This window comes from Ursus americanus, chromosome 2 (genome assembly GCF_024610735.1).
Source record: "Ursus americanus isolate L20-20 chromosome 2, mUrsAme1.1.p, whole genome shotgun sequence".
Classification (NCBI taxonomy): Eukaryota; Metazoa; Chordata; class Mammalia; order Carnivora; family Ursidae; genus Ursus; species Ursus americanus.
Genome location: NC_142128.1, coordinates 66,567,570 through 66,579,635, shown reverse-complemented (window position 1 = coordinate 66,579,635; position 12,066 = coordinate 66,567,570). Strand labels below are relative to the sequence as shown.

Genomic DNA, 12,066 nt, shown 5'->3' with positions numbered 1-12,066 from the left:
TGAATATTCTACTGTTTTCTCTGCAGCAGAAGTGGATGACTGGGGCCAATTTTGGAATCAAACCCCCAGTCTCTAAGAAAGGGGTTTCATACTCCAAGAACCAAATTCTCCTATTAAAATGTGGTTTGCAATCCTATTTAGCCCCTTAAAACTCCTCCCCTTCAACAAGCCGAGGTGCAATTTACATGCCACATAACCTTTTCAAACCACAGCAATTTGTTCAGCACCTGTAGGTTTATAGTGCTTCTACAAAAATACCAGATTTAATCCTGAAAATTCTTCTCAGTGAGTCCAAAACTAATGTAAAATACTAGGAAACACACAATATACACTTGAACCAAAATATCACGTAACATTTAATAATTGCAAATATATTTATTACAATTTACAGATTAGTTAAAGTTATATACACAAATATAATTTTAGCTATAAAATCCCAACAAAATGGTTACATTTAAGTCACTGGATCTGTAGAAGCCAATTTAGAGTCTTCTAGTCCCCTAAATTCACCTTCGTTAAATTATACAAAAATAAAATCTGATAGTTTTGATTTCAAGTTAAAGACGAAGAGGTGCTGTTATCACATTGCAACACTCAGAAAAGGAAATTTTACCTGTCTGTACAACGCCTTTCACATGCTACATTGATACTTAAAGCACCATTGTAAGACTTTAAATGTGTACAATGTTCAATTACAACGTCCAAGTTTAACTTTGTTCTACAAACAGCTAGGATTGGAATGAAATGACAAGAATTTTTTCCCCTTCAGTCCAACATAAAAACAGCCCCTTCTGTCCTTTTTGTCACCATCTGATCACTTCTTTTAAAGGAGGGTAGTCAACGGGAGAAGTCTTCACCACGCTTTTACTCATTTGGTAGTGAGGTTGCAATCCCAAGGGAACAGGTCTCCAAAATCCAATCAATGTGAAGCGATCCCATTATTTTCAGATATGCAGAGGTGCTAGGTTTCAGCCTAAGCCGTGAAAGAAAACAGCATCCTTCAGTCTGGCTTTAAAGGAATGCCCACACATTTTCAGGAAGCTTTTTTCAAGGCAAATGATCCCTTCTTTCCAACTGACACAGCCGGGGCTTGAAACCAGCCTGTGTTCACAGTGTTACGGCAGGACCCTGCCAGTCCCTCCCCTGTGATTACCTCAAGCGGAGGCGCACAACACATGCTGAGTAAGGGCTCTGCAAACTCTGACCAGCTTTCAAGCTGTTGTACTCTTGGTGCGTTTATTATCACTGGCGTCGGTTCTTAGGGCAGGCCAGATAGAAATAAAATAATGACCAGGTAGATTATAAACTGAGGTAGGAACTCTGTAAGCATTTCGGACAAAAAATTTGTTCCCACACCGAAACAAGTTCACCCGTAAGAGGTCACCTGTTCTACTCACGTTTTCCACTGCCTGCAACAAGAGGCACGTGGGGCAAAAACAGACCAATCAGGAGCTGATAAACATCACCTCAGCCTAACAGAGGCACACCATGTCGAGCTAACTAAATAAACCAAGGACAAGCAGCCACTGCAAAAACTTCAATTCAAAAGTAAAGTCTGGGCTAAAAATAAGACTTTCTATTGCGAAGTCTATAGTACCACCCTTTCCTGAAAGCACAGGCCTTGTCATTACTGCGCTAACAGTAGAACACAATAAACTTGGAGATTGCTGGAGTCTATTGTACATTGCAAACTGGGAAATTCAGAACGGCCCATTTCCAAGTTTATAGTGTCACCCTGACAGGTTTTAAAAGTGACGGTGCTGAAGCATGAGATTAACACTGGTTTTCTGTTGACAGCATATACAACAAAACCAAATTGCTCTGAGAAGTCTCCTAGTTTCTTCCTAGGAAAATTCTTGCCTTTAAATTTAAAAAGTAAATGTCTATGATGCAACTATTACTTTCTGGAGTCTCTTACAACAACGTCTACCTGTTGAAACATACAAAGAACCATTGAACTGGAACGACAGTAACATACACAGAATCCTCTCCAAGAAACGCTTTGCACAGAAGTTAAACGTGTGAGACGTTAAAATTTGGCAGAAAGATGCAGCTTTCCCAAAGTAGCAGAGAGTACTGCAAATGTACGTTTTGTGGGGGGCCTTGGAAATATCTCAGGTCGAATTTAACCGAGAAATGAAAACCCACCACACATGTCCCCTCAAAGTCATTTTTAGAAGGGAAAAACAAAGTTGACACAAGATAATTTAAGTCGGTAGCATATACAAGATTATTTTCTTAGCCTTAAAGGTAGAAGGACCACATCACTGAAATAAAAATATAGAGAGAAGACATTAAAGCCCGTTAACTTTAGAATGTTGGGTGGGGAGAGCCCAAAGTGTTCCGACAGGTACACATAATTTAAATTAGAATGGAAAATGGGCTTTGAACCCTATAAATATTGTTTCCCAAGGAAATCAGTTTTGATAATGCAAAATTCCACCTTAAAAGGTCCCCTTTACACCTCAGCAAGCACATGACATTCAAAAATACATCCGACTGAATCAAAAAAGGGAGGATTAGAGATCACACCATCTCATCCTTCATTACCAGGGCTTGCCTTCAAACCTGGCCGTCTCTAAGTGGGATCAGTTATAAACAAAATATTAAACTAGGTCACTGGATCCAAGTTGCATATCCTTTAAAAAAAAAAAAAAGGACAGCTGCCAATATTTGTTTTCAAAAGAAACCTCTCTAGTAAGAGGTAGTGTGTGCTCGAGTTAGAGGCCGTCAAATCATCTTAACATTGCTTGAAAGCATTAAGTCCGTCGAAACATGTTTCCTGGAGTCTATGAAACATTCTTTCTCTGTGCTCAAACGTCAAGCAATATCCAATAGCAACTTCTGTTTCTTGAATTCGTTTCTGGAATCTGCACCCATCCCGTGCAAATTCTTCCCATGGTCCTCTGCGGTCCTCATCATCGCTTATATAATACTCCGTAACTTCTTCCAGGAAGGTTACCTATAAAGACAAAGACTAATTTTAATCATGCTCTAGGATCTTAAAATCATCATTGAAGCAATTAACCCTTTATGCTACTAATTCTTTCAGAATATCAAATATCCAAGTATCTTACAGGAATATTTGGTTTCAACTGTAACAGAAGAAAAGAAGTTGTGATTGATTAGATGGCATCTCAGTAGAAGTAAGTGAGCAAACTCCATCTTGATTTCCTTCACACATACACACACATATTCCTGCCCCCCATTTGTCATCCTGCCTCCCTCCTCTTGGCTTCTGGTGTTAATAAAATGAATCCAGATGGGGAACTGAAAATTTCCTGATGTTACTAGTCCTTTTTTTTTAATCCTTAGGGAAATACAATTCTGTGACACTCTTCTTCCAAAATAACAAATGTTTCCCAAAAAATTTTTCAGAAATATTTGAAATAGTTATTAGTCAATGTTAGTCAATGCTTTTATTACAGCACAAAAGCTTTAACAAGATCTTCACCAATTTCTAGTCTTCCTTTCTCCTTTAAATACAATTTCATTTTTCAGTGCTTTCTAATTTTTGCATCATAAACACATAGTGTTACTCTTTAACTATTACTTTTGTAATCAGACTATAGAAAAAGTTACTTAGTAAACAAAATGCAGCCAAATTAACCTATCTTTAAGGTTATGTTACTAAGAGACTTTGTAGTTGAGATAAAACCCTCTTTGTATTCCTCAATATGCTATCACCATATATACATGAAATTGCAAATACTATAAATATACATGATTTCATGTAATGAAAGTCCCTTTTAATCCCTACTTAATTTCTAATACAGAAGTTTCTTTCTAACATAGCAAACTACAAAAGTAAATACTTGCTTTAAAATATGTTTAATAGTTACATCAGCTAATCCCACCGTGGCCTACTCCTTTCATTCTCTTTACATCAGGCCACGGAATGCCCTCGAGGACAATTAGCAGGTATGTAACATCTTACTAGATATTGCACTCTAGAGTTACTCACTGTGTCACTAAAATAACTAACAGCAGCATCTAAATATGTTTACCACATGCCAGGCTCATTTCAGAGGACTTCACAATTTTCATCTCATTTAATCCTCAGAGCGACCCTATAGGGTCTGTACTATTACCTCCGCTGTACAGTTAAGGAAAGCGAGGTTAACGGACTTATTTCCAATCACACAGCTTCCCTCCTACGGTGTAGTCATCAGGACTCACACCTGGAGTGTGGCTCCACAATCTGCGCTATGTCACTGACAGTGTTTTAAGTCTCATTCTAAGAATCAAGTGCTACCCATTACTCCCATATACCTGAAGAACGGCAAGTGCTCAAAGGCTGCCAAATAATTTTACCATATTTTAGGCATAATCTTTTATAAATATTGCTTCTGGTTCATAGTCAGGAGTCTCACATCTACTTGACACATCTCATTTTTGCTCAATGAGTAAGCTAAAACGACACAGGAGACTGGCCTGAGGTCTCTGAACAGTAACAGCTACCAATTAAAGGCAAGGCGATGAATTAGGAGTTTTATACACTCATCTCGTTTAAGTCATGCAATAATTCACACATTTATAATTATTATTCCCATCAGATACACGAATGAATCAAGGCCATGAGAAGTCAAGTTACTTTGCAGGTCTGGCTGTCTTCCCAAATTTCTTGGCTCTAACCACTCAGCAGGAGGGAACACAGGCCTCCGGATACCAAATGCTCATTCCGTTGCTCCACTTTACACCAGGGCAAGGTTTTTTGACCTATTCACTAATAGGTTTCTTAACCTATTCACTGAATAGGTCCTTTTGTCAGGGTCCCCTTAAAAAATAAAGAGAAAAGATCTTTTATGACAGCATTTACAGAAGTGGTAACTAAATTTTTAACATGACCTATTCTGCGCGTCTATAGGCGAGACATAAGGTTATCACCATGTAGAGATATCTTCTACCCAGGAGGAATTTCAAAGGATTAAGCTGGCCATCTGGAGCCAAGACTATGGCACTGTCAACTTGAAACTCTCTGATGCGGCAGAAGCTGAGGTCAAGAATAATTTACCCCCCTTTCTCTTTCCAAATAAGTGTATAGGAAACTAAAGAAACTTTCCCTCTACAATAAAAGATACCCTGTGTTTGGGGGAATTCCTCTTCAATTACTAACTTCTGCTGAATAAATAGTAGAGGGAAAAAAAACACAGCAATTCAAAGGACCTCCCCAAATAAGATTAACCCGACAACGTGTTGAAAGAGTAAAATGTTCCATGAAGTTCTAAGACTAGTTTAGGAATAGGAAGCAGCTACTCAAGATAAACCAAATAGGTAACCATCATTGTTACAAATGATTATTAACCTGTAAGTGGCCAATGCTAACTAGTATTGCATTCTTAAGAAACTGCAGTACCATGTCCTATATTGTTTTTTTACTGTCAATCAAAATCATATTCACGTCAAAAAGGTTTTGCACTGAAATTAGTATTTTCTTTCATGGCAAACTCACTACCTGGTACTATCAACCCTCTGGGCTCTAACAGGAAAGACGACACTGTTATCCTGTAAATAAAATATTAGGTGTCCGCAAATGACATACTACAATTAATACTAAAAACTCTACAGCTATAACGGGACCCGACCAATCTCCAGAAGAACTGCGTACACAAGGTGTCATTTTTCTGTTCCGTAAAAGAGTGAAAAGTTGAAGACCGCATGGCAACAGCCCAGAGCTACAAACCCAAACGAAAAGGGCACTTTCCTGCTACCATCTACACCCCAGCATCTTCGATTTGGATAGGAACAACATTCCACAGGAGGGAAGAAGGCGGTGGTGGTATGTCGGGCGGGGGCGGTGTCATTTCTTAATGCAAGTACAGAAGCTTCGAGTCCTTCCTCCATAATACGCTCTACTATGCCTCCAGAAGAGTCACGCTACTGTACGTAACCGTATCTAAACAGTACAGACTGTAAGGCATGTTCAAACAAACAAACAAACAAACAAACCTTTTTCCTCTTGGTATGCGCACGTCTTTCTCCAGAAAGAACCTCACCCGGGACCAAGTCTGGACCTTCATTTTTTCGGCTCCCTAACAGCTGCACCTCGCAAGATAGTAAGGTGTGACAATCGGAAATGGCCACAGTGGGCTCAGACGGCCTCTCTGAGTCATGACAGCCTGTCCAATTTTTCCCTGATGTTTGAAAAGGAGCCTTAAAATTTAAAAGGTCGTAGGGGTCGTCGGAATTACAGAAAGAGTTCCACAGTTTGAGGCTCTCTGCTTCATCTGCACTAGATTCCCAGTCATCTTCCTCCCCGGAATTAGAGTCAGGAGACTCGGGAAGGCTTCCAGTCTGGGGAGAATCCTCGAGATCAGACTTGTCAGAGGAATCCTTCTCTGAGTCAGAAGGGTCTCCAGGAACAATTCTGGCAGCAGTCTGAATTGTTGCCCTGAAGTTTTGGGGATTGTAAGGATCGACACTACAGAAAGAGTTCCAAAGGTGAAGGCCTTCCGAGCCGTGCTCAAGGTCTGATTCTGAGACTGCGCTGTCACTATCAAAACCGTCATCCTCAGCCTCCGCATCCCAATCCTCACCTTCGGAATCAGAACTTGTTTCTAGGTCACTGGGCGCACCCCCCAAAATGTAATCTATCAGTCTGTTACTACAAGCTGGCCTGGTGGCAGTGGGAATGTCATCTTCTAGGTCTGAGGAGTCCCCAGCACTTCTCTGGTCCTCTCCAGGCTCGTTTTCCACAGGTAGCTCACCAGACGGACGGCCTTCCGAGGGGCCCTGTTTTTCCGGGGCAAGTGGAACCTCCTTCGTCCACTCGGTGGGTTCCTGGGCGGCTCCGGGAGCGGCTCCAACAGAGGGAACACACTGCGTGGGACTATCTCCTCCGGGTTTCAGATCCATCCGGAGCAAGCTGTGTTCCTCCTCCAGGCTGTGGTAGCCATTATCTTGGTCTGGGGTGGGTAACGCTTGCCCCTTGCTGGCCTGCTGAAGGAATTCCAGCCGTTTCGTGCGGAGATGGTGGATTTCTGGCAGGCCCTCTCTAGAAAGAGGCGGACATCCCTGCCGGGAGGAGCAAGGGATCTGTGTCTTCAGCGGGTGGGTTGGCTCACGGTCTTCAGTCAGACAGCGGCCCTCCGGGCTGAGGGTCTGGAAATCAACAGGCTCGCCGCTTCCCACACTGTTCTGATAGCCGAGCCCCACCCGCGGCAGGCAGTCCAGATAGCTGGGGTTCAACAAATAGGAGACGACGCTGAAACTGCTGAAACGCCGCACGGGGCCGGAGGGCGAAAAGCCAAGTTCCCGGTTAGAGCACAGATGGCCTTGATGGCCACTCGGCAACAGCTCCACTCCCCACAGCTGCTGCTCTAACAGAAGAGCGTGTGCGGCAGGGTCCAGAACTCTAGCCTTGGCTTTGAGTTCCAATTCTAGATCTGAGGACGAGCAATGCCAGTGCAGCCCCTCCTCCAGCCAATCGAGGGGACTGGCAGCAGAGTCGTCCGAGGGGTCGAGCCGCAGCGAACGCAAAGATTTCTGCGCCGGGCAGACGGCTGGGTCCTCCCGAGCTCTCAGGGCTCTAAGAGCGCTGTAGCCTCCAGCAAAATCTAGCCATCTGGTCGGAATCATCCCGCCGAAGAGCTGGCTCCAGATCAGCAGCTTCTGAAGCAAGCTGGGGAGTGGCGCAAAGAGCTGGGCAAGCAGCTTCATCCAGTAGCCGGTCCGAGCCTGGGGCTGGGGGGAAGCAGCCACTCTGGGGTCCCCGGAGTGCTCCGGGGCAGGAGGTGTGGGCATTTTGGAAGTGCCGGGTTGCGGGCGCCGAGGAAAGAAGGGCAGCCAGAACCGGGAGCCCGGCCGTGGCCGCGATCCGTCTGCTGCCGGCTCCATGTTCCTTCTTCTAGGCGGTCTCTCAGGGCTGCAGGACGGGCGGGATTCGAAGATGCCTAAGCAGTCTTGGCTTTGCCGCGCGGCGGAGTCGGGGCCCCAAGCCGATCCCCGGGCCAGCAAAACAGCCACAGGGGGGAGCGGCTTCGGCCGCGGGCGGCAGACCACAGTCCGGAACGGCAGGCGCTGGACGCAGCGGCCGAGGCGACATTCATCCTGGCGGGAAGGAGGTGTCCTACTCCGCTCGAGGCCCGTCCACCATAGACAGAGACCTCCCACTACGACTGCGAGTTCGCAGAAGGGACGGGCCGTTAAAAAACCCCTCGGCAGCGCGACCCCGGAAGGGCTGGGCAGGTGGGCGCGGGTGGAAGCGAAACACAAAATGGCCGCAGGGCCAGCGCGGAACAGAACACCCACAGGCCAGAGGACGAGACGAAGGAGGGCGGCTGGCGACGCCACCAGCCCCGCGTCGCCCAACGTCACTCGCAGAGCCCCAGCGGGCGGGCCTTTCCGCACTCCTCCGAGCGGCAGCTGATTGGTCTCGCGCTGTTCCCTGTCGGCTTCCTTACTCTCGGCGGACCCAGCCCGCGCGCCGGAGGTTGCATCAGCCAGGCCGAGGCTCTACGCGTGCGCACTTGTTCCCTGGTGGTCTCCTAGGAGACCGCCCCGCCTCGGCGGCCTCCCCCCCCCCCCCCCGCCCCCAGGTACCCTAGCTCGGCCCTCTGGGCGAAAGCGGCCGTTTCCATTTAACACGAGAATTCCCGGAGGCCCTTTTAAGGGCCTAATACACACCCAAGTGTATACTTACCTTTGACTTGCATATATCGGGGTTCCTGTATGTGAGTGCTAAGTAGATCATCCGCAGGAGATCTTAGTAGTGTAGGAATTGGCAATACTGTGTAAATACATGTCTGGTGTTAAGACGCTAGTGATTTGGAGTGAATAATAAGAGTGCAAAACCAATTAAGTGAAAAATGAGTCATTCGTATACATTCCTGCCCCTTCGGTTTTTGGGTTTCTAAATCACTATTTAGCTTTGCCTAGGACCTAGCTTTCAGTATTTAACCCACATACATCCCCCACGAAAATGTGAACTGTTTCTCAGGTGGTGACCCTATTAGACTGTCCCCTTTCAGTGGGGGCAAACCGAAGTCACAGAGGAGGAAAGAAACGTAGCCCTCAGAACTGTTGACTCTCTCATATGCTTCCCAGCAGGCAACACATTCAAGTCCTATTTGTATCCTGAGCCCCCAGAACCGCAGTATACAATGGGCAAAGAGGGACGCACAGACCATTATGCTTTGAAAAATATTTTGTCTGATAATTTTAATTGCTATATTCGATTCTCTGTTGTAAGCTGGTCTTAGTTCATTCCTTTCTTTCTACTAAAAGTTTTTCATCCACACCTTTGAAGTCAAGTATCTATTACAGAGGGAGTGTGGCAGTTTTGAGCACTTACGAACGGAAGAAAGAACTTTTGGGAGCCAGGAGGAAGCCAACTGCTCTTCCTGCTTCAATGCGACTGCTCAAAGAACAGCCACTTCCTTCTAGGAATCTAAGAGGTCCTCAATCTCTATGGTTTACCCCTATTATCTCATCCATATCTCTGGAAATATCTCATTTTCAATCCTAAGAACTTCAGAAAAACGTATTAAGAGGAGTCAGCTTAATAACAGAAAAGAGACCCAAGCATGGAAATTAAATTCTTGAAGCCTCAGTTTCTTGGTTGTCAGGTGAGACTAATAATTCCTCTTTCAACAGGTTGGTGAGAGAACTAATTCTATCTAATACCTAGATAGAGTAGGGGGATAAACATCAGCTAATATCTGTTATTCATTGGCTAACAATGGTTTCCTGTTGCCTACACAGTAAGGGCTCCGTACAGCCTGTCCACCCACCATACTTTACCAGCTTTCTCTTCGTAACTTCCCCTCATGCATGTAATACTTTAGAACATTGGACTTGTTTCCTGCCTTTACTCGTGCTGTTTCTCAGGCAAGAAAGCTGTCTTCCTCCCTGTTATGCAAGTACTCATGTTTTAAGGTCCAACTCAAATGTCACCTCCTTCTTGAAGTCTTTGCTAACCTTCCCAGTCAGAATTCTGTTATTACCATTTGAGCACTTAACACACTACACTATGTATACCTGTAAATGTTCTTCTTTCCTGCTGGTCTCAGCTCCTTGAGGGCTGTATCCCAGTACCTAGCCCAGTGAGTCACAAAATACGACCTGGGCACCTCTGCGGATCCCATTTCAAGACCCTTTCAGGGGGCCCTCAAGGCCAAAAAAAAAAATGTTCATAATAATACAAAGCTGTGATTTTCCTTTTTAACTCTCACTTTCTCATTGAGTGCACAGTAGACATGTATCTTCTAGAGGACACGTGATAAGTGATCTGGCAACAGGTGGATGCAAAAACAAGAGACTGGAGTTGTCCTTTATTAAAAGCCAGATATTAAAGACATTTGGGAGAAAAATGTAAAACAAGGTCACTCTTCTTGCTACAGTTTTTTGTTGTAAAAAATAATTTTTCATTAAAAGTGTTGTGTTAACATGTAGTAGGTTTATTATTAAAATTCCTCAGTTTTGAGTTCTTAAACAGTAACTCCTGATAGATATAATACTCATAAACAAAAGTTCCTTGGAGTCTTTAATAATTTTTAAGAGTGTAAAAGGGAGGGCCGCCTGGGTGGCTCAGTCGTTAAGTGTCTGCCTTCGGCTCAGGGCCTGATCCCAGGGTCCTGGGATCCAGCCCTGAATCCGGCTCCCTGCTCAGCAGGAAGCCTGCTTCTACCTCTCCCACTCCCTCTGCTTGTGTTCCCTCTCTCGCTGTGTCTCTCTCTGTCCAATAAATAAATAAAATCTTAAAAAAAAAAGTGTAAAAAGGATCCTGAGACCAAAAAGTTTAGGAATCCTGACCTAACACGTTGACTGGCACATAACGGGTGGCCGATAATGTTTGTTGAATGAATGGAAGAGTATTCATAATTTAAAATAACAACATCTTCCTTATGGCTAAGCCTTTTGCTTTCCACTCAACTTTGTCACTAACACCACATGTCCCCAAAAAACATTTCTTAAAGCTTTCTTGACACTGTGAATTGTGTAAGACTGATGAATTACAGACGTGTACCCCTGAAATAAATAATACACTATGTGTCAATTAAAAAAATAAAAATAAATAAAAATAAATTTAACAACAACAACAAGAAAGCTTTCTTGAATGAGCCTCCCCTTCCCCATCTTGTCGTTGAATACATAATTTTATTTTCCTCACCTTGGAAGTTGTTCTAAAGAGAAAAAAAACCACAATCATAAAGTATCAAAAACTATAGGAATACGTGACTTTGTCCTATCAGTCCCAACAGGAAAAGAAAGTGTAAACCAGCCTTCTGCAGCCTGCTATCAGGTAGAAGGCAGACAGAGGGTAGCTCTGGACACAGAGATAACAAGGCGTTGCCATGGCCGCAGGCCTGCTGGTGAAGACAAGAAGTCCTTGGACTGGCAAGCGGACTGGCACTTTGGCAAAAGAGAAGATTTAAACCTCAGTTAATTATGTTTATTTTAAAAGATTGTGCAGGCCTGACATAAAGGGTATATCGCTTTTGACTTCATTTTTCTGAGTCAGTACCACCTCCAAAATCTTATTTCTAAGTATTCCACCCTTTGGGTGGCTACCACCTCCCATCTTTGCAACGCACTGCCCTCGTATCCCCTCAGCAACTTACCAACCCCCAGAAACCCTCCTTCACTTCCCTCCTCACCCAGCGTGAATTCGTGGTCCCCTTGCAAAGACCCTTCGCGCGTTTGCTTTTCTCTGGCAAAATTCCAACCCTAGTTACACCCAACTACCCACTTACTCTGAGTCTACACTCTTGCAGCTAATCGTTGCAGAAGCCCTCAGCCGTGCCCACCGACTTGCTTTGTTATTTGTAATCACACATTTCATCAGTGCCAGGCACGCCTACAACACTGGATAGTTCCACTGTAGCTCTGTTTCTCCTACACTCTGGGAAGGTTTCACGATGCTTGTTCGTCCAATTTCCAGCATTCCCATAAACACACATTCTTAGTTTAGGATCACACGTCATACTTCATTGGGAAACCAGATACAATTGGACATAAACAACCTCGTCTTTCCACCACTAAACCCACTGATCTACCTGCATTTGGACCCACTACTCTGTTTTCAAACTCACGACAGGAAAAGCAGCCTCCTGGGGCGCCTGGGTG

The 12,066-nt window shown here is 44.4% G+C and overlaps 1 protein-coding gene across 2 annotated transcripts; it reads right to left on the bottom strand.

The window, feature by feature from the left end:
- Nucleotides 1–343: 343 nt before the first annotated feature.
- On the bottom strand, nt 344–8,436 carry PPP1R15B (protein phosphatase 1 regulatory subunit 15B). Of its 2 annotated transcripts, XR_015722137.1 has the most exons (3): nt 5,950–8,423; nt 4,595–4,777; nt 2,823–2,962 (listed from the first exon to the last, which is right to left on the bottom strand). XR_015722137.1 is itself a non-coding variant. In XM_045787563.2 (2 exons), exons 1-2 carry the CDS (start codon nt 7,834–7,836, stop codon nt 2,741–2,743), a joined length of 2,109 nt encoding a protein of 702 aa, XP_045643519.2. In that variant the 5' UTR covers nt 7,837–8,436; the 3' UTR covers nt 344–2,740. The 2 variants fall into 2 exon arrangements, 1 of the variants encoding a protein (XP_045643519.2); XM_045787563.2 differs by lacking the exon at nt 4,595–4,777 and having other exon boundaries at nt 344–2,962; nt 5,950–8,436.
- Nucleotides 8,437–12,066: the final 3,630 nt, after the last annotated feature.

What these genes read in the sequence shown, in the direction of transcription:
- PPP1R15B (XM_045787563.2), bottom strand. Translation starts at nt 7,836, where the DNA reads ATGGAGCCGGCAGCAGACGGATCGCGGCCACGGCCGGGCTCCCGGTTC. An exon ending in CGCATACCAAGAGGAAAAAG is followed by an intron (nt 2,963 to 5,949) that starts GTTTGTTTGTTT and finishes TTGTCTTTATAG; the next exon opens with GTAACCTTCCTGGAAGAAGT.